The sequence below is a fragment of the Indicator indicator genome, chromosome 21 (genome assembly GCF_027791375.1).
Source record: "Indicator indicator isolate 239-I01 chromosome 21, UM_Iind_1.1, whole genome shotgun sequence".
Classification (NCBI taxonomy): domain Eukaryota; kingdom Metazoa; phylum Chordata; class Aves; order Piciformes; family Indicatoridae; genus Indicator; species Indicator indicator.
The window spans coordinates 12,312,063-12,336,890 of NC_072030.1; the positions used below are offsets into that span (position 1 = coordinate 12,312,063).

General features: G+C 37.2%; 1 protein-coding gene across 1 annotated transcript in view; it reads right to left on the reverse strand.

Annotated features, from left to right (window-relative positions):
* Nucleotides 1-8,240: 8,240 nt before the first annotated feature.
* Nucleotides 8,241-24,828, reverse strand: part of USH1C (USH1 protein network component harmonin) — a 32,269-nt gene continuing 15,681 nt past the window's right edge. Inside the window, exons 14-25 of the mRNA XM_054390757.1 lie at nucleotides 23,824-23,948; nucleotides 21,925-21,974; nucleotides 20,299-20,451; nucleotides 19,816-19,932; nucleotides 17,537-17,773; nucleotides 14,375-14,494; nucleotides 12,456-12,518; nucleotides 10,472-10,513; nucleotides 10,121-10,174; nucleotides 9,868-9,967; nucleotides 8,997-9,106; nucleotides 8,241-8,300 (exon numbers count right to left, since the gene is read on the reverse strand). Coding sequence (XP_054246732.1) covers nucleotides 8,241-8,300; nucleotides 8,997-9,106; nucleotides 9,868-9,967; nucleotides 10,121-10,174; nucleotides 10,472-10,513; nucleotides 12,456-12,518; nucleotides 14,375-14,494; nucleotides 17,537-17,773; nucleotides 19,816-19,932; nucleotides 20,299-20,451; nucleotides 21,925-21,974; nucleotides 23,824-23,948 — 1,231 coding nt within the window. The remainder of the gene's footprint in view (nucleotides 8,301-8,996; nucleotides 9,107-9,867; nucleotides 9,968-10,120; nucleotides 10,175-10,471; nucleotides 10,514-12,455; nucleotides 12,519-14,374; nucleotides 14,495-17,536; nucleotides 17,774-19,815; nucleotides 19,933-20,298; nucleotides 20,452-21,924; nucleotides 21,975-23,823; nucleotides 23,949-24,828) is intronic.

Genomic DNA, 24,828 nt, shown 5'->3' on the forward strand with positions numbered 1-24,828 from the left:
TTGAGCTCAGCCCATGTGCAGATGACATTTGGGATTTTCAGAGGCTCAATTAAAGCAATCAATGCCCATACAAAATACAAAGAAAATTAATTTACTAACTTTCTACTTAATAATTTAACTTTTTCCCTCCTATTGTTTCTCATTTTTTTCCATGAGGATTTTAACCTGAAGCTCCTTGTGTTTTGGAGCAGTGCACTGTTGTTCTCATATAGCTAAAGTCATGAATCTGCATTCATAGGTTGTGGAAGCTTTGCATGGAAGTAACTCTAACCTGTGACACTGTTACCTGGCAGCACTAAATCATGGATTTCCTCACTTATGACAGATGCTCCACAGTCTAAGCCTTCATATTAACCAGAGACCTCTACTCTGGGAAGGGATTCTTCAAACTGTCACGGTTTAGAAGAAATCAAATAGCTTTTGTGAAAGTTGGAGGGGAACCAACAACCAAACCCTTAAGATGGGCAAAATAACGCATCACCAAGGACACTAGAACTATTTGCAAGTTTGGGCCACATGAATGACTGCAAATGGCAGCAAACAACTAGGTATCCACTTCACTGCAGGATATGAAGCAGCTGTAGATCCTCCCCTTGTAAGAACTGCTCTCAGGAAAGTATAAGCCATTGGTAGAAATATTAGGTGCCTAAATACAAAACTTCATCCTACAATTAGAAAAAGCCAAATCTAAAAAAACCTCTTCTGGTTAAAAAGTTGGAAAAGTTGCCCCTCTTCTTTTTTCCCTGACAATGCCTATAAAGAGAAAAATTCCCTTTCCTTCAAAAGTAATTATCTTCTTCAGCACTTGTATCAAAGCTTTGCTGACTGGTGGTAACACAGGGTAAATGCTTTAGACTAAAGATAATATACTACATATATTTTCTTAAAAGAGAAGCCCTATTTCTTTGTTGTAGAAGATTTTCTGAAAACGAAACAAACCCCAAACCAAATAACAACAAGAAAAAAATAACCAAAGTTTCTATTTTCTCAAAGCTGAATGTTTTCTTTCCATAACAGCATATGTTCCTCTGGTTCACTCCACAGCATTAGTTAAGAAAATAATCCTGCCTCACATGCACAACAATTAATTTGCACCGTGCTAAAGCTGCACACAACCATGACTGATAAAGCCAAAAATCACACTGAGCGTATAATGAGAACTGACAAGTAACATGAATAAACGTTGTGTTTGGTTCTGAAATTTCTACCATAAACAGCCTGTAAGACCAGTTTATAAAAGAGTCAAGAGATATGACTTAACTTTACAAGGATTAGTTTGTAGGAAACAGCGTGCAGTCTCCTTGGAAGGAGACTGATGTCCTAATACAGTGCCAGCTACTTCTCAGCCTAAGTCCATGGCTCTTCAGTAGTCACTTGGGCAGGCACAAACACTCTGTGTGCCCACTTGATAACACAGGTGAATGTGTCAGAATCACCTAGTACAACTTCCAGTCTCTAAATCTTTCCTTCTATATGGAGTTACTCCCGATTCTTCTCTTTTTCTCATGGTTATAGGTAGCCTGCCTCAGAATGTTTTCTCCAGGCTATATTTATCTCCTGTGACAAGAAGGCAATACAAGCTAGTGGAAGCTTTCTGCACATCTGCATTTTAGCAGTCCAAAAGGCAGATGTCAAGAGCCGAGGCATGGAAGTTTTTCACGTACAATCATTTGCTGTCTGGTTTTCATCTACAGCATAGCAGCAATGCAGTGGAGACAAGAACAACTGCATCCAGCTGGAGAGCACTGAAAGTGATGATTTTCTGACATGTGCCAGGGATACATCCTCTGCACATGCTTGAAGGAACTGGGCAGAAGAACTAGGCTTGCTTTCTATATATTTCCAGTCCTGAAACTGGTCAGGGTTTCTTCAGCAGATGCTGACCTGCCTATTCTTTTCCCCACACCATAAAAGAGCACAGGCTCAACATACTGTAGCATAACAAAGAGATCATGCTAGAACCAGATAAAAACTCCGGTCTCTTCCACTGCTGGGAACAGCTGACTATACTGGTCACTGACCTAAGATTAAAAGACTACATCCATAATAAAGAAGAGTTGAAATAAAATCCTCAGGTGTAATCTGCTTTTGAGCAAAATGATGTCATATAAAAGTTACTCGTCCTAGTGTAGAGAAGGGCAAGTAATTTTTCTCTGTGTCATGAGGCCACACCTCATGTATTGTGTTCAGTTCTGGACCCCTCACTACAGGAAGGACACTGAGGTGGCTGGAGCATGTTCAGAGAAGGGCAAAGAAGCTCGTGAGGGGCCTGGAGCACACGACCTGGAGCATTTGAGGGAGCTGAGGTTGTTCAGTCTGGAGCAGAGGAGGCTGAGGGGAGACCTCATCGCTCTCTAGAACTACCTGAAGGTACACTGGAGTGAGAAGGGGGCCAACCTGGCAAGTGACAGGACTAGGGGAAATGGTTCCAAGTTACACCGGGGGAGGTTCACTCTGGATACTAGAAAATACTTCTTCACAGAGAGAGTTCTCAAACACGGGAATGGACTGCCCAGGCCGTGGTGAAGTCACCATCCCTGGAGGTGTTCAAGCAGCATGTGGACCCGGCCCTTAGAGACATGGTCTAGTATTGACTCTACAATGCTGGATCACAGGTTGGACTGGATGATCTTTGAGGTCTCTTCCCATCAGATGTTTTCTGTGATTTTGTGATTTATAAATCTAGCCACTTTTCTCCATCTATTTACTACAGTATTTTAAATATAATTACTCACGTACATGGGGTTAGAAAAGGCAATACTGGGTAACTTTATCATTGAGAAGATCTGTAATTCATTCAGTACTTCACGTTGGTGAGAAGCAGCTAAGAATTCTTTAGCAGCTACCCTGGTGTGACCCTGCTTCAAAGTCAACATACATGTAAAAGTATACAGAAAATATGTTTATCAGCTATTGTCTACCAAACTCCTGACAAACAGATATAGATCTTCTGACATGAAACCATGGGTTTCAGTCCTGTTTTTAACATAAGAGGATTTATAAAAACTTATTTATATTGAGGTTATACTTCATATTTGTGATGCGTTGAGATTTGTCCATGTGCTACTCAAACTAAATTGATTAAAAAAATCTTTATATACATGCCTCCTTTAGGTATATAGGTTTGTTCATTAATAGAACATTTAAAAAACTAAATCATAATTTCTTTGGAATGTTCTTACAAGTTTTAAAAGATGCCATGATAAATAATGGCTAAATGATTAGTTCTTAAAAGTAGCAGAGTGGCAGTAATAAATAGATCAAAGACTTCTCTATGCTAATATCCATGAGTAACAACAATATTTCCTACCCTGTAATGCATGTCACGGTTCTGATCCGTAAGGTTTCACATTTTTTTGCCTGCACAGAGGCACGCACAGGCTCACAGAGCAGACGTGAAAGTCACAAGTCTCTAATGTAATTCATGCTCCAGTTCAGCAACTGCAAGGGTACGCTGAAGACAATGCAGTGACTAACATGGCCAAGAATTCCTGAGAGAATAAGAATGACTGTTAACAGTTCTGAGAAACTCTTCCTCTGGGTTATTATCCCACAGAGACAGTGGGTTTTAGCGGTCTTAACCAAACAAACAGCTCTGAGAAACTAGACATATTCCCTCTGAGATTACAGCAACTGAAAAACCAAAAAAACCCATCTTATGTTAAAAGTGGTTTGAAGCATTCATGACACTATCAGTGAAGTACTTGGACTTCTTGCTTTGTGCATCAGGTCAGAGTTTCCATACTCCCAAGGGAAACTAAGCATTGGCTGAAAAAAAACAAGAGAAAGTCTCATTTACCCTTACTCTTCTCTTTTCACAGCTGGCTTCATTGAACAGGGGTAAGGCATGGGCACATGTAGGGCTATTACACCCACCAGAACACAGTGCGGTAGCACTCTAATGGCCATGCCTGTTGACATCTGTTTAGATGATTTACCTCTGGGACCAAAGTAAATGAAAGGGAAGCTTCTTGAAAACTATTTTCTTGCAGCATTCTTCCAACAACTTGAGCTAGCTGGAAAATGAAAGATGTGATCTAGTCCTAGAGCATTGAAAGCCAGAAATAAAGTAAAACAAACAAACAAAAACCACCCACCAAAAAAACCCAAAACAAATAAACAAAACCCCCTACCTGACTATTGGCTTAAGATAATTTTAAGATTTCAGAGGTGTCAGTCTTCTTTTCTTTAATGCCATCTCCTTAAACTGCCTAAAATGACTTTGCCCTAACAGAGGTTACACACACTAAGTAGCATTCTCTTATATACATGAAGCAATGAGCAGTAACTATTTCCTGAACTACCTCTCATGTATTTTAAGTGTATCCAAGCAAATTAAGTTAACAGGGTAGATGAGGAGATGGCAGTTTTCTGACTAAGAAGCAAGGCTGCAACTCCACTGTTGGTACTCCCACAGATTTCCCAGCTCAGTCTTCAGTGCTCCTTTTGCCTCTGAAAAAATAACACCAGTAAAATTATTTCTAATAGCTAACCTTCAAGTTTTCTGTGTTGTTTCTTAGTGTGCTGAAACAGTGATTAGCACAATCAAGTACTGGTTGCAGGCTGAAGTTCATTACTGGTGCAATACTATGGCTCTCTAATTGCTGGTACATAGCGTCAGAGTATCCCTTACAAGAACATTTGATGGCATCACTCATCTGCATTGTCACACAGACCAGATGGTTGCAGTACGTAGGAAACTGGGAACCAGAGCAGCAGGAGGAATACATCCTGCTGCAATTTTCCCTCTGGTGCTAATCTTGATGTGTTTAGTCTGTTGGTTAGGGAGTCTACAGCTCTGGGTAGATGCACCCAGAGACCTAGCAAACAAAATAAACCAAAGCAGCTGGACTCAGTAGCTTGCCAACTATCAGATGATCATATTTGCCCAGAAAAAAAGTCAGTAAAAGATTACTGCAGCTCAGCCAAGTGCAGTTCCCTACTGCGCAGACTCAATTTTCTTTGAAATTCCACAAGGGTGGCAAATGAGCCTTACTGAAGTTCAAGTCAGAAATCAGAGTACTGTAGCAGATTAACACCTAACAATTTACAAACCCAGAGACAAAGAGGAAACAAGACTTCTTCCATTTGGCAAATGCAATTTTATTTCTGGATTAGTTGTAAGAGTTAAAATTTTTAACATTCTAACATGTGTACCCTGCCAGACACATTAATTGGCATACTGGAACAAAACTGCACATGAAGAAAGTCAACATAATTAATCATCTCCATATAAGCACAGAGTTCTGTGTTACAGAAAGGAGGGCTTCAAAACCTTGAAAAGGCAAGACTTCAGCGGAAATTTGATATGCCAAAGAAGTACAACTGGCTGTCATTAATCCAGGTAAGAAAAATCGAAACACAACATGGAAAATGTAATATAAACTGTCAGATTCAAGGAAGGAAGGATGACAATAACATTTCTAAGGAGGTTTCTAGATATTATAACAAAATTACCAAGTCTGCAACAGTAATAATCCTTATTTAAGGCCAGGTTAGCACAGATTTTTTAGTCTTGAGGAATTTACTTCAACAGAAGACATAGTGATCAAGAGCAAAATATTACAGTGACTTCCTGCACAGTTTAGTCATGTATATAGCCTCACTGAGAACAAAGTACACCAGTGCAGGCTGTGAATCACACCCAGATTTTCCACCCCTGGCTATATGAGGGAGTAATTTTCCTACCAATACAAATACTTGGTAGCATAACTGTGACTACCGTAATAATTTTATCTGGACTATTTGATAGCTGTTTACTTTTCTGATTGAGAAGATTCTTTACATTGTATAAGCATCACCAAAATTATTCCTTATCATGATAGTACTCCTGGTATTACCAGCTCTTCCAACAACAAGGATTTATACTCAGAACAACTTACAACTAAGAACAGACATGGACACGGAGAGCTCTGATACATGACTGAGAACTGAAGTTACCTATACACATTCCCATTTTCCCAGGAAAAGTCATTATGTATGGAATAAAAATATAATCATTTTCACACCCGAACTGGCCTGTGAACATGTTATCATAAGTGTTGCATGTGGGAACAGACATCTGTGTTCCATCTTCATTTGTCATTTTGGTGTCTATTTCCAGGAAAAGTGGAAGATAATTTTGAGAATTTGGCCTCCCAAAATAGAATTAAATAAATTGAGCTCTCACAACCCAGCTATGCTCACTGGAAGTGATCTTCCAAAACCTTATTGCTCTATGGCTATAAAATTATTTGAAATTACGCAAATTACCTTAAGATTCTGAAGTCTCTAGTTCAATTTACAGGTCTGATTGATCACATTTCTTTCAAATAAAGATGCATTTCATGTGGGTTTGCATTTCCTATTACTTTACAGAGTAGCAGGTTGCTGCAGGAGAAAGACTGCATTTCTCCAGTGAATACTCCATTTCTCCAATGTAGCCTTATTTAAAAAAAAGTCCTGCAGAAGAAAAGAAAAATAAAGATAGTGAAATAGTTGCTGTTAGCAATAGTCCAATTTTTAATCTTTCTGGTAAGCACAATTTCATATGACTGGATCTCAGTTGAGTCATTTTGTTTTGTATAGTAAGTCATAATTAAGAAGACCACAAATACCCACATGCAACAAAAATCTTAAGATGGCTCTTCTAGAGATCTATGACTGCACTTACAGTGATTACAGCATACAGAAACCACAATAAACTGAGTTTGCGACCCAAGGATAGTTCTGAGACAAACCCATTGTATGGTGACAAATTAATACAAACTTCAGTGAAAACCAAACAGCCATGAATCTTTGTTTACAGGCACACTGTCATATAAAACACATGGGAACTTGTTCTTTGGACAAGCCTTAACGAGAAAGTAATTTGTAGTTGCTTATACACTCATGAATTCACGAAGCCACAGCAGTGGTCCACAGATAAGGTTAAAAAAGTAAACTGGATTAATCCTACTTGTTTAGGAAGGGCCTATTTAATTTATAGTCTGGTAGATGATAAACCAATGCCACAGAGGACCTCTAAGGGACATTATGAAGAAGAAACTAAATACTTAGGACAGGCATAGCAAAAGCCCAAAGAACACTCCAGCATGCCAGGAATAAAAGCACACATGGTATGCAATGCACAGGCAGGCACATGCTGAAAAAATAACGCAGCCTCACAATGGACAGTCATGTTAACCCAGGTCTGCTATTCACCATGAGGGAACACTGCAGTGGCTACAGCTGCAGGAGATACCCTTGTCTGTACACGGGTGCACTGCCTTCAAAAACCTTTCTGTGTGTGCTGGGACTGACTGTTGATGAGATAATAGTAGGGCTAGATATACAGGACAAGAAAAAAAGAAAAAAATAACAGCAACAGTCATTTCCTTGCTTGTTAGTTTTTGCATGGGTATTAAATGCAATTCTGAAGCAGTCTTCAGTCGCTGTTAGCTAGCAAAACTCTATTGATTTACAACTACCAGTACTATAGCACTCTGCACAGAACAAGAGCCTAAGTTAACAATGCTTACAAAACTTTCCTCTGCCATTTTACTCAGTACAAAGGATATCTTGAAATCTTTTCCTTTAGTCGAACTAGGAGACATTGGGTTTTGTTTAGAAACTCCTTTGAAACTTCGGTAAAGCAAGTTGCATGGACTTGATACTTCTATCACACTTAAACTATGGATTCTTCTCTTTCACACCTATACTTATTCTCTTTAATAAAAGGACTTTATGAACAAGAACATGCCCAGACACCCAAATCGCTTAACTCTTCTGAAAATTTAACACTTAGATTGACCAAGACTGTAACTAGTAACTGCAATCTAAGCTAAAAACAAGAAAAGTTCCAGAATTAAATGTCAGGTTGTGATGAGGAAAGCTTACGGGCATTTGTTTCCTCAAGATATGATCCATGGGACCACAGTAAATGATCCAGACTCAAGTAATAATTAAAAAAAAAACCAAAAAAAACCCCACACAAACAAACCACAAAAACCCCCACAAACCCAAAAACCCCTCAAACTTCGAACTGAAATTCTGAGCATGTAATCATGTATAACCAGTTCTGAGAATCAACATTTGGAAAAGTCTGGGAACCACTGCTGTAATGCATGACAGCTACTTATAACTATCAAATTAGCAACTATGTGATGCAGAAGGCTATGTAGTTCACAAGAAGTAAATACATGAAATAGATCTGATAAAAGCAAACCTTATAAGCTATTGTTACTAGCCTTTTGATCCCCAGAAAAAGAAAGCTGATGCACTTACAGTTCATCATTGTATTCTTTTGGAGGTGATGCTGCAATGACTAAATCAATCCAATCCTGAAAAAGAAATGCAAAAGCAAAGGTGCTGCTAAGTACTGCTTCTAGAGACTAGACGTTTTAGATTTCAGAGGTGGTTAGTAGAATGCCATGGAATACCAGATAGAGAATCTGGAAGGCAATCTATTCCTGGAAAACCACAAGGAGCAGCAGAAAGATGCTCTACCGGAAGAACATTTCCAGACTGAGCAGTTTGGTTTCTATCTATCAAAGAAAAATCTGCTGCTCATGCAATGAGCTTGTAAAAATAATTATTCTAAGAATCATCCTGTATTTGGCCATTTTAGCAATTACAGTTCTTGCTGAGAAAGCATTCACTGTAGCTGAATTGCAGTATTATTGTACATTAAGAAATCAAAGATAAAATGAACTATTACCATAACATTCCAATCAGCCTGCAAGTAATTTTCCATCTCAAAGAGAGATTTTACAGATAAACATACTATAAACATTCAGAATGTAATGTGTTTAAATACCATCTTTACAAGTAGCTAAATGATATGAACTTCCACAGTAAATTACATGCATGGTTTTCACAGTGTACCAGTACCTTCAACTCACTTTGGCAGTGCATGACATACTTGTTAGTTTTGATGTTTGTAAGTTGATTTATATTGATGCAAAATGTCATGAAAGAAAAGAATACATCATATGAGCATTATGGCTAGACTGATGAAGTAATGCCAGGTCACTTACCCCACCCATGTTCCAAGCTTTTGCTAGAGTTGCCTGTGCTTCTGCCAGCGTGCTGTCAATTAATATCTTGCCATTTACAGCTAGTATTTCATCCCCTTTCACTATGCCTCCTGGTGAAAGAGCAGTATGGTATACATACATGTAAGCAACAAAAATTCTGTGAGTCATTTCTGTTCCATATTTATGCAGTACTGATTATGATGAAAATTGTCTTCACTATATGTGAAGGTTTACACTAAAAATTGAGAGAGACAGTGGAATTTTGGAAGTTAAGCCAGGTATACTACCAAACAAATTACTAAAGAAAATAACATTAAGAACAAAACTAAGCAGTGTAGTACAGCCATAGTCAGATAATTGCTTTGCACACAGAAGTACCAGAATTGTCACTGTTTGGAAACTGGGAAATAATGGAGATCATATCCTGTTTGCCTTAACAGAATTCCAGAATACACCAGAGAATCAAGTGTTGGTTTTATAAATATATGTGTGTATATATATATATCTATGTATATATGTGTGTATATATATATATATATGTAAATAAGATTAGAGAAAAGGGAGACCTTGTTAAGAGAACAGCTGTACAATTTCAGGACATGTTATTGAAAATTCTGCAATGATAAAACTACAACAGCAGTGACCATTTCCTCTTAAACATTATTCATAAATTTTACATAGTTGTTGATTTGAACAGCACCTTTCAAATCATAGCCTCTCTCTGAGATGCCCTTAAGAGCCAAGACAGAACTTGTCTGCCTTGGACAATATAAGTGTGCCTCTCAGTGCTATGTAGTTATGAAATCAGCCAGCAGCTCTCAGTGTAAGGAGCCATTTTGCAGCAGCATTCAAATTGCCCATTCTTACTCACCATGTTTGTCTGCAGCACCACCCTCATAGATGGCAGACACTACTATCTTTCCAACAGGAGAATCAATTCCTCCTTCAACTGCAAGGTCTAATGATCCCTCCTATTAAAAACATGTTATAGTTCATAAAAGGCTGTTATATTTTTACCATCAGCAGAAGCTTAATCTTTCCTTCTTCCCAGTACATGGGATTGTAGAAGAAATGCTTGCATGAACCCTTTACATATCGACTAATCAAATAATACAGTTATCTACCTTTTTAATTCTTAATAGCCGAACATCTTTTCCCACAATCTGCTCTGGGGTAAACTGTGGAAAGATATAAGCATTAGTCATTTCCACCTTCAAAATACAAAATAATTAGGCTGATCCATGTTGTTTATAGGAGAAAAGGAACCTCCCTTTCCCTCCTCCAAAATAGTATTAGAGGAAGATCAGAACACTAGATCACATTTTCTGTAGAAATCTCCTTTTCAACATGAGTAAAAAAGACACAAGCCCCAGCAAACCAAGAACCCTACATCCTCTCAGTCCTCAAAATCAAGGATGTGTTTTTTCAGTGTCTTTCATATTAAACAGTGAGATATAGTTGGGTTCTCTCCTTACCATTGAATATGGATCAAAATCTTCCAAATATTTCTGGAAGCCCTGAGAATAAAACAATACTTAATTGTAAAAATATCAGATTCATGCACACACCACACACGCAAACTCCGTTTTATTGATTAGTGAGTTAACACAGAATTTTGTAAGCTATGAAAGACGACAGTAAAAGAGAAAAGCTCAGAAAGGCAGCAAATAGCCCATCCTGACAGTCAGAAGACACTTCAAACAGTTTGAGTCAGTTGTACTATGGAGTAGTTTTGAGGACATTTACCACTCTGTCAGCTCCAATATCATCCTAGGGGGAAAAAACCCCAATGATTCATTCATTTACAAGGTGCATTAATGTTATGAATAGTTTTACCAAAGTGTAAGAGAAACATTTTACAATGATAGTTATCTCAACAACTAATAGCTGAGTTTGTAGTGATCTTTGGAATCATGGCTGAAGTAGTTATCTACAGTCCTGGAACAAGCAACTTAGAAGAAAGAATCCCAATCTCAGCCAAGTCACTAATTCATTATGTAATCTAAAGGAAGTCATTGAACTCTCTTTGTCCCAGGTCACCCTCATGAAAACCAGATGTTAGGCCTTAAAGAAAGTTTTCCTGGGAAAATAATTTTTAAATGGGGGAAAAAACCCAAATCACTAAAGCCCACAACAAAAAACCTGCAAGCAAAGAAGTGATATGATCTGGATGCAATAAATACAAATAAAGCAGTGATACAACGAAGACATCCACTGAACTGTAATAAACCTTGTCAGAAATAGGCATCACAAATTCTCAGAGCAGAGTACCCTCCATATCCAAACAAGGACTAGCAAACCTAACAGCACCAAGTGCAAACCACAGTCTTAAGCCTGCTCTGCAACTACTAAAGACTTCTCAGGTGAAACAGTTAAGATTCTTCCAATAAATTTTTGGCTTATAATAATATTCATATTGCTGAACCATAAGAAGAATATGGACAACTAAATGTACTGGTCACTGAAGTTTCTAGCATCAAGAGACCATAGCAATTGAAACTTGGCTGAAATAAAAGCAGAATTAAAAGATAAATCCATGACCAGATATAACAACTTTCTAAAAACCACATTTGCTGAAAACACAACTGTTACATACACAGAACACACTAACATTCAACGCAGCTGAACAAGCTCGAAGTTTGATTTATCTCAAACTCAGTTTTCCCTTCTATATCTAGATGGAAACTGATCAAAAGGAAAAAAAAATCATTATTATTCCTAATGGTTTACCACTGAAAAGTTCACACTCTGAGGTCACAACTGTGTCCCAGCATCTTCATGTAACATGTCAATGTATCCAACTTCACTTGTATTAATAAAGGGGGTTTGCACAGGAAATGACACATTTAAGAGCATCAGAGAAGTTAAGCATGAAGTTATCTTCTTTCAGGGACCTTCTATTGAACCACCAGTCACGCAGAGAGGAAGATATGAAAATGTCAGAGGAAAGCAATAAAAATAGTAATGCAGCAGAAAATCCCTACACAATACACAAAGACTTTATAAATACGTGCTTTCCACCACCAGTTCCCATCATTTCCTGCCAGTGACTATATTATGACAACAGCTCTATTTGTTAAACCAAGAAAATATTTAACTACCAAAAGCATTGCAACTGGAGACTACAAGAAACAAGGAAAACTTAAAAATATATATATACATTAAAAAAAAAAAAATCTTACCAGCTAGTGTTCAATTGTCTTAAAGATTGCATTGACCATCTAAGTAGTTACCTATGGTTCAACCTGAAGGATTTACTATTTTTTCATCCTTTACTTGTCTAGAATAGCAGAAGCCACAGACACACACTGGAAGTTTACAAAGACTAGTAGCATGCACTAGGGCTGTCTTGCACCCTCTGCTTTAGAAACTGAGCAACAGGATTAGAAAGGAAAGGTTTAATTCTATGATCAGTCAAAACAAGAAGTACCACACAAAACATGGAAAATATTATTTTACTTGGTTTTTGTTAGATCTAAATGATGAATTGTAAACCACCATCCTTTTAAACATCTCTTGTGGCTGCAAAAGATAAAAGAATTGCCAAACCAGGTATTAACTTTTTGCTGTAAATAAGTACCATCCACTCAAAAATAAGCTCTCTTCAAGTCTTCCTTCACATCATACTGTGACTTCATTGAGAAAGAATGAGTACTCTTTACTGCACTAACTCATAAACAGAAGTAATAGGTCTACTAAAACAATTTACAGACATGTTTCTCTCAAAGTCCTACCAGAATATTACTCCCACTGAAACTGTTATCTTCCATGTGATATGAGGCATTTGGGGAATGAAGATGGTTGACATCTGAAACATTTCAGCAGACGTGATTTGGAAAATGTGCATACATAACAAATCATAAGCAATATCCCTATGGAGGTGAATATTACTGCCAATCAATCAAACTGATTGTACACAGTCAGTAACAAAAAAAACCCCAAACACCAACAAACAACATTTTTAATTTTTACCATGTCTGTCTAATCACACATAAGGGTATTAGCAACTTTGTAAACTAGTTTATATTTGCACACCAGGTATTTATTGCCAAGAGCTAGAATAACTGCTGATTATTATTTTACTCTCTTCATTCTTCCCCTAAGGAATTTCATATTGTTTAGAGATGCTGAAACACTGAACACCATCACATGAAAGCTTCGGTGCCTGCAACTGAAGGAGTTTCTACAATGCAGATATCTGCTTTTATTTTCAGCCCATGTGCCTGCCTTCTCTTGAACAATTTATAAAAACTGCTTTAATTTATCATATTAATCCACTTATAACAGAGAAAATTCAAGATGAGTATGTCTGTGGGAAAACTAAATATGATGTATCACTTAAGTTTATCCAAAACGTAGTTGGGAAAATGAAGGAGCAAGAACATCTAAATTATTGAAGAAAATGGCAAAAACCTCCATTGCACTTTCATTAAAAACAGCTAGGAATATTGTGGGTTTAATTTATTGTAAGGTACAGGACAAGCTTGTAATTAAATAAACGAAATACAACCATGACATTTGTCCATCACTTAGCTCATGTTGCAATACACTGACCTGCTCATATAGATGCATAGATACATACCCCTACACCATGCATGCAACAGATATAACTCTACTTTCAATAAGTATAATTATGACCCCAAAGAATAAATACTCCTAATTGGTCCACCAGATATTTTAGATGAAGTTTCAGGGCTGCCACTTGGGAGTTGTCACCTGTCTGAGCAGTATTTCTATTTTTTTTTTTTTTCAGTAAGCCTTGGCTCACTTTCCCTCATACACCACAATTCCCAAAGACGCTGCATGGTTGGTGTTATAATATTCCGCCTAAGAGGTTCTTCTGCATTTATATTTGAAACAGGAATGGAAAAGAAGTAAGAAAAAGGATGTGTCTCTAAGTCAGCTTTGCAGTAACACTGTATGACCAGTATACTGACAGGAAAGACAAAGCACACTTTGTTTTTTCTTCTAGAAATGAAATGATAAGGTCTATGCCTACATTTCAAGTATGTTCATGACTATTTACAAAGGGAAAACAAAAGCAAGTATTTTTTACTATTTTTTTAAAACATTAATTCAGAATTTAAAATTAAAAAAAAATGTAAAACCCATAAGGTAAATAAATTTTAAAAATAACATCTACAGAGTCAAAGGCTTCACACTGCTCTGGAATTATGCACTCTGGTACAGAAACTGTCACTAAATTGACTTTTAGATCATGGAATAATACTCTCACACTTACCATTAGTGATCACTTGAAAATCTACAAGAGTTTGTTAGCAGAAAATGAGGTAAGCATTGATTCTTTGAGGACAAGACAACAACAAATCCCATGGTACTGCAGCATTCAGAAAAAGAAAGAACATTAAAAGGCTTACCAGGGCCTCTGATTTGAGTGTTGGCCTGACCATGTAGTTTGGGTCAGGATGCAGCATGACTGGTTTAGAGACTATTGGTACCCCTGGATGTCGTTGGGTAGGTGGACTTGGAGCAAGTTGCTAGGGGGTTAATTTAAGAAAATTACAATTCACAATGTAATTGGTGCAAATCCATCATTTCACCAAGACGCCTCAAATCAAATAGTTTATGGTAAGGAATTTTATGACATGAATACCACAAAAGGCTTACAGAATTATTTTAACTAAGACTTAAAATCAACAAAACAAAATGTAACTTCTCTTGCATCTAAATAGCAGCTTTCCCCCCTAAAATCTGACTTCAAGATAATGGAAAAATTTAATCCCTGATTTTGATATTTATCCTATAAAGGCAATTAAATAAATGACAAACTACAGGGAAAAATTGCTAAAGTTTAGCCTAAGAACACAGTGAATCTCAAATGAGGTCTTAACTATCTATGGATAAATAGATCCTTTAAGACGAATTTCACCAAGACTGCAACAATCAGCTTTTCATTAAAGAAATTTCTTTTAACTTATCCTGGCTTAAGAGCAAGGGGTAATTATGTTAATTATCTACGCTTGACTCTAGAAAAGTACAGATACCCAAAGGCATAAGAGACCTAATCATCAAGTATGTATTAACCCAACTGTAGACTTTATTCAAAACTCCTACTCGCACCAAGGACAGTTTTGTTCAAGCAGAGTTCAAAACTGACTTAACCCCAGCAACTCTCAGCACACCCTTGTCAATGTTTCTCATAGGAAATGTGATGTACTCCAGATATCTTCATATAGTACAAGCTGTATCCTCTGAAATTATTTGAATTGCTTCCAGCAAATTGGTTAAGCTTTTTTTGTTGTTTTTTATTTCTTTGAGGGGATGTGTGGTTTTTTGTTTGCCTTCTTTGTTTTTCTTTTTTTAAACCAGATCTTTAAAAGTCCCTGTGGGTCTCTCTCAACTAATGTGTTCCACTCCACAAAATAGATCATATTATTAACCTCTCTAGTATTAGAAAAATTAAGATTCACAGCTATCAACTTGTTGAAGCTGCACTAGAACTGGATTTCTCCTGGAGTTGAACAATTTAGAGACAGACTTTTCTAGAGTGCCTCAGAATGGGGAAACCTGACAAGTCCTTTACCATGAGCATAGTGGAACACCGGAACAGGTTGCACAGGGAGGTGCATGAGGCTGCATCCTTAGAAATATTCAAGGTATAGCTCAACAGGGCTCTAGGCAACCTGATCTAGTTGAGTATGCCCCTGCTTACTATAGAGCAGGTTGGACTAAATGACCTTTGGAGGTCCCTTCCAAACTGGACCATTCTATGAGTCTATGATTCTATGATCCAGCCATCCTGAACAAAAATCAGTGCAGAGTTATCAAACAAATGGTGATTGTTTTGAGAAGACGACTTGCTTCTTTGCACCCACTATGTTTAAAATATAGTTTGGTCCTAGCTCTTTTTGTCTGTCTTCAAAGAACAACAAAGCATATGCTACGTGACATACAGACATCCAGAAAACACAAACATCAACTGTATGTTGCTGAAGCATCGAAACATGAAGTCCTCAGACCAGAGCAAAGGATTCACAAACATGAATGCATGGGCTGAATTTTAAGTAAATTAGCCATGCAAAGCCAATTCGTTGACATTAGAATTCCATGAAAGATCACAAAACTACACTTATTAGTAAGTGACATACCAGTGGATTGCTTGACACAGAAGATGCTTTGCCAACATGGGAGGTGTTTCTTACAACCTAAACAGTAACAGACTTAGTACTAGATTCTTATAAAGTATATAACCTGACAATACTTTTGAGAAACAGACCAATTTATACCAGATATCTTAATACTTAGCTGTCAAAAATATATTTAGCAAGATTTCATTCCTTTTGTCTATTTTTCACTTGTTCAAGCTAAATCTGAAATTAAATGATCTTGTGAAAAAAAACCCAACAACTTATAGCAGCTGATTTAAGATTTACTCGTTTGAATAATACTACAGAACTAATTATGGGAAAACAAGAGTTGTCTGGTTTTGGCTTTATCAGGCACAAACATGAGATCTTTAATAGGTGAAGTCAAATAAATGCTTATGTGTGGTGTTAAAAATCAACTTTTTAAAAGCAGCAAAGATCAATTGTCCAGCTTCTAATTTTCCTTCCAATCCTGAAACCACACAAGGAATACCAAGTTATCTACTTGTAAACAAAGCAGATTTTGGCTCACTATTAATACATTACTAAGAGCTTACATTGTCTTCTCACATATACTAAAAATATTCAGGGAAAACTGACTTACAATTTTTAATGGCTAAGTTATTTCATTGTTATTACCTGGTATATTTTGATTTATTAATTTCTTTTCTCCAATAAAACTAGCAGTAAAAAACTGACAGAAACATATTAGAACATATGGGTTTGGAGTCAGGACCAGTACAACAATTTCTGTATTGTTTGTTTCATCTGAATATTTCTGTTAGCATTAGGAGAACATATTTGTCCTCTCAACACCAGTATTTTGTACTCTTGTGTCATTTCATGTAATTTTTCTTTCACAAATAGCTTGGGACACTGATCCATAAGGACACCTGACATTTCTGTGTAAGTGGATCTACCATATTCTTATCACTTCAAAGACAGAAACTACATAGGTAAAGCACTATTAGAGGCCTACTTAAGTTTTTAAGAAGAGATTTATAGTAAACATTAGGGCAATTATTCGCATAAGCTGCCTGTTTCTTCTGAGAATTAATTTGTATACCCTTCTCCACTCCAACCATGCAAACACAAAGCCATTATTCACAAGTAAACATGCAAATATACATGCTAATAAAGAGGAAACCCACAAGCTAATCAGTCAATCCATGCAGACAATTATGGGGAGAAAAAAGTGACCATATGGGATCCTCTTCTGCTAATTGAAACAAATAATCTTTTGCCACAAAACAGGGTACATGAATCCTACTACAACGCTTACCAAAGGGCACTACATTGAAACAGGTGCCATTTCTCTCCTGAAGTAACATCTGGCATAAAATTCTTTTAGTTGTTTTTTTTTTTTTTTTTACTAAGAAAGTGAGAAAGTTATCTCAAAAAAACTGCATGCATCCAAACAAATCACAAGGTCACCTGGGAAGGTGGTGTTACTGCCAAGGTTGGAGCCCTTGGAAGTGGAACATTTGATGTAGGAAGTGGATGAGCTGATGGTGCTGGAGTAACGAGGGGTGGTGGTGCCACACGTTGTTTAGGCTTGTCAACTTCATCTAAATTTATATCATCAAGATCTGTGGTATGAAGCTGCAGGCCACCGGCAAAACGCCTCATTGACATGGCAGAAGGAGAAGCGGAAGGACGTCCGCTCACCAACTACGTGCAACAACAAAAATCTGCCTCAACAGCTGATCTGTCCGCAACAGGTCTGAAGTGATAAATGGCACACACTAGAACATCACCCAGCCTAACTGCTCCTGTGCAGGAAGCTTTTGGCTTCTCCCACACACAGTACATGTAAACATCTTCTCTGAAAGCTTTTTCAAAAGCACTCCTTGGGCATCCAGTTTAAAAAGAAGAAAATTGGAGTGCTGTGACAGCTGTGGGGCAGGTGAGTTGACACAAAAACACTACTCAACTGCATGGTGTCTTCAGGAAGGAAAAAAAAACATAGGACAAATCATAGCTAACACAATTCTTGCTTTTCTAGCTCTTACAAAGAGAAAGCAATCTCTGCCCCTTGCAGAAGTTATTGTATAAAAGGAAAGGAATTGAAGATGAGCCCTGAAATCCCATGCCATTGAAAAAGGGAAAGGAGTCAAAGTCTAGTGTAAACAAAACCAAACATTAATACAAGGGGGAGAAATAAGTGTAAGCAGCTATCAAAACAAAAAGTTTAGAATGCTATAAAATTCAGATCTTCAGGAGGTTCTGGACATTCTAATTTCTGTCAAATCAACACCAGATGCATTGTGGGACAAACAAACTCCATAGTTTGAACATAATGGCTTGCCTAAAACGTAAGGTTGTATGTACAAAGAAGGATTCTGCATATGCTGTTAGAGCTTCTAACATTTAATCAGCGATCAAACCAAAGTACTTAAGAAAACCCAGTTGATAACTCTTGCATTTTGCTATTTTGTAGACTCAGCTGAAGAAACATTAGAGAGATGAGCTGTACTACAGACATATGCATCTTAGTCTAATGAACACTTTCCTCAAGTGGGTATCTCTGTTGACATTCTTTGGGATCTCCTTACATGCCTGTCACTCCTTGGTACTGGAAAATAGGTATTTTTTTGGCAGAGGTCAAGAGATCTTGACTGCTCTTGTATACTAGCAGAAGTTCAAGCATGAACTACTTCAACATTGCTCAGCTGCATTTATCCCTCAGAAGCACTCTGGTTTTGTGATTTATATGAGTTTAACTCCTTAGGTGGTTTTGTAGAATTTTAATAGAATATTTTTATCTAATGCAATAGAAGAATTGATTGACCAAACAAAACAGAGTGCTTGTCTTAAATCAGGGTAGAGTTCTGGGAATGCAATAGTGATTTTAACATGCAATTTCCCCTACTACTTTAAAAAGTGGAACAAGGATCTAGCAGAATCCAGGTAGTCAAAATTAAGACAGTGAAAAACTCAGTATTTTCACTCAGTAGTGATTCCACTGTCCTAGAGACCTGCACTGAAAAGCCACAGAGATCTGAGCCTGAGGCCAGGAAGAACAGAAGACCAGCTGCTTTTTTTCAGAGTTGCTCCACATTGACCTGAAGGAAATTCATGCGAACGTGCTCCCCAAGGGTCCCCTTTGTGGTTGCAATTTTTTGGGGATCTCGGGGGAGTTCAGAAGATTGCAGTGTTCCTCTTGAAAGCAGCTGTGCTCGGAAGAAAGCCAGAGCAACACGATGGTGGGAAAGCCTCACTCCACATCTAGAACCATCAGACTCTGAGGCACAATCACTGTCTGCAACTCCTTTTGTTTGAGGGGACTATTTAAAACCAAACCCTATTCCACTCAAGAGCTCATCATCAATGATGTTTTTATTTTCATAGGATACTAAAAATGTAGCTGGATATTCTAGTCTCATTTTTATTATTGGTAGCATGTCCCACCTAACCCAAAGAGCTCATGAGCTAATAAAGTTTTTAATTTTATGGTAATAATATACCTTAAAAAGACATAGACAAAGTAAACCCAGTTCATTAAACTAATTAAAAAAACCCTTCATTAAATATAGGAACAGGAAATGCTCTAGTGATTGTAATTCATCAATTAAAGATGTTTTTTCTCCTCCCAGTATAAAGGCTGAAATGGAAGGATCAAGACAGATTTTTCTCTGGTAAAACGTTGTTGCTTTTAGGGGAAAACTAGTAAGTTTGAGATTGTGCAACGCATGGAGAAGCCAGAGTATTACCTCAGGAGACTCATTCTCTACAGAGGAAATCTGTTCTAACCGTGTCTGACAAAGTCTCTCCACCCAGTGTTGCACCTTTTCTGATTCTTCCAGGTCTTCTCGTTCTGTCTCAGATACCTTAACCATAACATCAGTGCAGGAGAAAAAGTTATAGGTACCATTACAACACAAATACATATCTAACCTATGAAATGACATGTAAATTAGTTTTAAAACTAATAAGAAATTTTGAGAATTACTTCCTATTTTGCTGTCTCTCATTACATTTATCACTACAGATCGGCAGTCATTAACTGCAGTGGTATCCTCATTTGAGCAAAAAATCGTTATAAAAAACAGCAAAGGTGAGAACAGTTTTGTAGTGAAACAGCAATTTTGAAAACCTTATTATCTTTGATATAATTACACAAATATAATTCCACTAAAGAGTCAGCTCATTTTCTTTCAATATAATGTTGCATTTGGTAAGAGAACACAACATACCTCTTGCACGAGACGATTTATTTTCAGTTGTTTTTCTTTCTCCAACATTCCTTCCTTCTCTTTGGCAAGTTTTTGCTCAAACTCCATTTCCTTTTTATTCTTCTTCTGTTCACATAGACTGTCACTTTTTGACTTCTTTCGCTCCTTCCCTTTCTGGGAAGTTTTGGTGGATTTGGTTTGAGTTTTTTTGTTTGTTTTTCAGTCAACAGATTTTTACATGGGCTAAAACCACTGCGAACTTCAAGCTCAATACATGAGTACCTGCCTTAAAAATTTAATTACAGTTCTAGCAAGTGTGAGGATGGTCTTTTAAAGAAAATCTAATGTCCATTTCCCTAGTAAATTGCAGGAAATTCAACTGCGTTGAGAGCCTGTGCACATTAACGCAAGTTGGACAAGATCAGACAGATCAACTCTCTTGCATCTCTGCAAAATTGTAACACTAGGGCACACTACAAAATTTGAAACATTCAAACAGTTTGGGTTAGATCTTGTTTTGCCATCTCTCTTCTGGCATTGTTATATATGCACAAGACTGCTTTCAGGTGACAGATGCTCATGTATAGGTAGATATGAATATTCCACACATAAAACACCTTCATGCATATGTCCTAAACCAGCATTGCATGCCTTAATACAACCGAAATAAGCTCCTACAAAAGGAAGGCTTAGATTAGTGCAGGAACTGAACTGCTCACAGGAAAAAAAGACTATCACAAAGACCAAGCAGCTCCTGCAAGCATAACGTAACATTTACCCTGGTGAGCAAACTCATACAGCATAAAGAAACTCTAAAATGTTACATGTGCAGTGCAACCAAAAGGGAAACCTACATAGTCTTCTCGGAGCCTCCATTCCTCTGGTCTTTGAAATATGCCCTGCTCCTTATTTCTACTTTAATGACATCACATTTCTGCCTCCCTTTCCCTTTTGTACTGGTAGGGCCTAATTTGTATCAGAAAGCCCATGTTCTCCTTTTATTTATGCAGAAGTAAAAAAAAAAAAAAAAAAAGAGGGATAGCTGGCCACTTGTTGTCTATTACTACCAGTGCCCAGAGAGGCTACACTTTGATTTTTCTTCATTATCATTAGCTACTGACTTTTCATGGTGGTTTTGAGAATTCAAAACATGAACATGCTTCACCTTAAACAGTATTTTTTTGTCTTCCTTCCACCTGTTACATGTAATACTGATAATGAAGCCTTGGAAAACACTTTAACAACAATTGCTGATATTATATTATCCTCTAATAAACCAGAAGCTAACTTTAGTACTGTCTGCTAAATGTCAGGTCAAGGTTCTAAGCATCAACATTTGAAAAATGACTGAACTTAAAGGCACACTGAGCAGTACACATGCCAAAGTGTTCCAGAGTATAAATGCATATCAGATAGTCTCAGCTACATGCACTGCATTCAGATACAACAGGATGAGTCATCCTCTCCATTCATCTTCCCCATGGATTCAGTTTACTTCCTATTATAGAATTTTTTAGTATAGAGGTGAATTAATTTTTTAAAACAAACAAACAAACAAAAAAGTATAGTAATTACAAAGAGGAAGAAGAAAATACCAGGAATTAAAATTCAAACACACAGCAAACATTTACATATCAAACTTAGTACCTTACGGATTGTGGGAAACTTTCCTTCATACCGATAAAACCACCCAAAAGCTACAAAAGGTAAAGGAAAAGATGGTTTTTGAAGAAAAGTCATGGGCTGGTTCAGGTTCAGCTCAATCCATGGCGATACATCTAACTGTTTAAAATTTATTTGAAGGCAAAACACCAAAGTTTCAGTATTACACAACATGTTCTTAGACAACTTGATCATATTAGGACATTTAGACACTTTACTCTTATTTTACTGATACATACTTTATATAAAACAAAGCAATGGCAGAAAGTAAATTTCATAGAGAACCATACAACCATACGCATTGCTAAGATTACCATGGTCACAGTCCTATTTCACATTACTTTTAACAAGCCTCTTAAAATAAAACAGTTATTCAAACTCAGGTATCTGAGTTTGTGGAAGAACACAGTGGCATTTGTGAAGGCAAGAAGAGCTCCATTTCCTAGCATAAAGTATTTCAAGCCAAGTGCATAAATATGAAAAACCACATTGCTAAATGAAAACATACAAAAGAATCTAGTACCACAATTTTACATAAGAAACACTGCTAACACAGAGATTTCTCAATCTATTCCACCACTCTGCAGGATTGGCAGAAGTTTTTATTTTTATCAAGGTACCTTTAGAAAGCAATGACAGCAAGAGTGTCATAACCTTTCAATGTCTACCACAGGACCACACATATCGCTCTAGCAAAACCAGTTCCATGTCAACACTGACTGTCAGGAGGAAGCGAAGAACAGGAAGAATCTGAATCAGGATAGGGAGTTAAGGCTGAGTGGCAAACCTGTTTGTTCTGCTTCATGATCACGTCATCCATGTCATCTGTCTCAAGTTGGTCATGTGCAACTCCCTTTACATCTACTAGAGAAACAAAGGAGGAAAGGAGTGAGGAGAGAGAAATGACAGTCTAACTGGAGGTTCCCATGAAGCAGAAGAGAGAGCAGCAATATGAACAGAGCAGTTAGCATCTGCACATGGCCAATTAGTCTGCTCTGCTATGAAGGGAAGGCTGCAAGACATAGTTGGCTTTTCCTGTAAGGAAAGCACCATCAGCTCTGGGATATCTGGCTTCAAAGCCTTCTACTGTGCTGTGACTGAAGAAAATGCTATACAGCGAAGACACGGTGCTAAAGAATCACAGAACTAAATGGATAAAAGATGGTTACAAGTAATGATAGGAATAGTACGAAATGCATTCACTCACTCCCAGTGAGATTGCAAATCTAGTACTAGTTTTCTACCTTCAAACATTCTACCTCCCAAAATCTCATCTCAAATACAAAATTACATTAAATTATTTGCCGATATGATTAATGCAGAAAACTTGAAGCTAATTCAAAATTGAAGAACAAAACCAAACACTTGCCTTCTCTCTTGTTCATACCTTCTTTTTGAAAGCTAAAAATCTTTAACAAAAAACTAAACCCTATAATATTAATGATAAGTTACACTTTCTTCACTGAGATGAAAGCACTGATATGTGCATAACCTAGTATTGCAATATCAGCTTATTCACATGGATATAAAACCATAATTTCATATCATATTAAAAAAAGAATGCATCATTACTTCTATTTGGGCATCAGTGGAAATCAGTACAGACCTACTGATTCAAGAACTGTGAAAACCATGAGAGGACAAACACCAAACAGAGACAACACTTCTACTGCAGCTGTTTGAGTGGATGTAGATTTGGTGAATTAGATACCTGTTAAACAAAAGCTATTGGTCTATCATATGCTTCCAGCCTTCTGAAAATAACAAAATAACCAAGTCACAGCTAGCTTGGCTTGGACACAGACTGGTGGTATATCCCACCCAGCTCAGTGATACGCCTAACAATTACTTTTCCTGGGAAGCAGACTGAAATCAACCACTTACTTTTGTGTTTGGACTGTGGGGCAGAGTGCACTTCCGCAGTTACAGTTTGTAGAGATTTAGAAGGTTCTTTAGGACCCCAGTCTTCCTCCCACTCCCGTTTAAATTTCTCTTCTTCTGCTGTTATCCTATAGGAAAAAAAAAACAAAACACATCTAGGAACTCTGAGTATAAAAACTACCATCCTCCCTCCTCTATGCCCAGAGGATTGACACTGCAAATAATCAAACGTTCTTTAGAACAGACAAGCAATCTAGGTTTGGAGAACAGAATCATTCTTCACCTGAGCTGCTTTTATAGCAGCTTTCCATGGCTAATGGAGGATTTCCTACAGAAGATTACAATAAAGAACAGGACGTTATCTATTCTCCAGGAGTTAGAAAAAGAAAATGGGTAAGAATTCATCCATGTGCTGCAGCAGTGCCCACAGCAGGACTGTCAGATTTTTTTTTTCCCTAGTGACAGCTGGGGAATATGTCCCTTTTTGCAACTCACAGATTCATAAATCCTTGTATTTTTTCTATCAGAGTATAGGTACATGAAAAGAGACTTACAGGCATGAGTATGAATTAAAAACTGTTTAAGATGTCAAAGGTGCAAAGATGCATACTTCAGGCTCAATCCTAGCTCTAAAAGGCTACCACCAAAACAGATATTGTGCAATTTCACGCTATCTTCCATGCAATTGCCCAACATCATTCAGAAGGCAAATTAATTGCTAGGATACAAGATGTTATTATACAGGTTAATTTTAAAGTTGCAAATGTAAAACAATGTTTAAGTTACATTTATAGTACTGACTTCATTATGATACAACCTTTGAATGCGTCTAGTTCCTAGAATCACGGATTTTTTTAAACCTTAATAAACTGGGATAACAAATTCCATCAGATTTCCTGAATAAAATAGGTTATAGAATTTCCTGCTTTAATGCAATTCATTCTCCTACTGAAAATTCATGGCTGAAATTTCTACTCAAGACAAATAGCATCATATAGTCTTTATTTT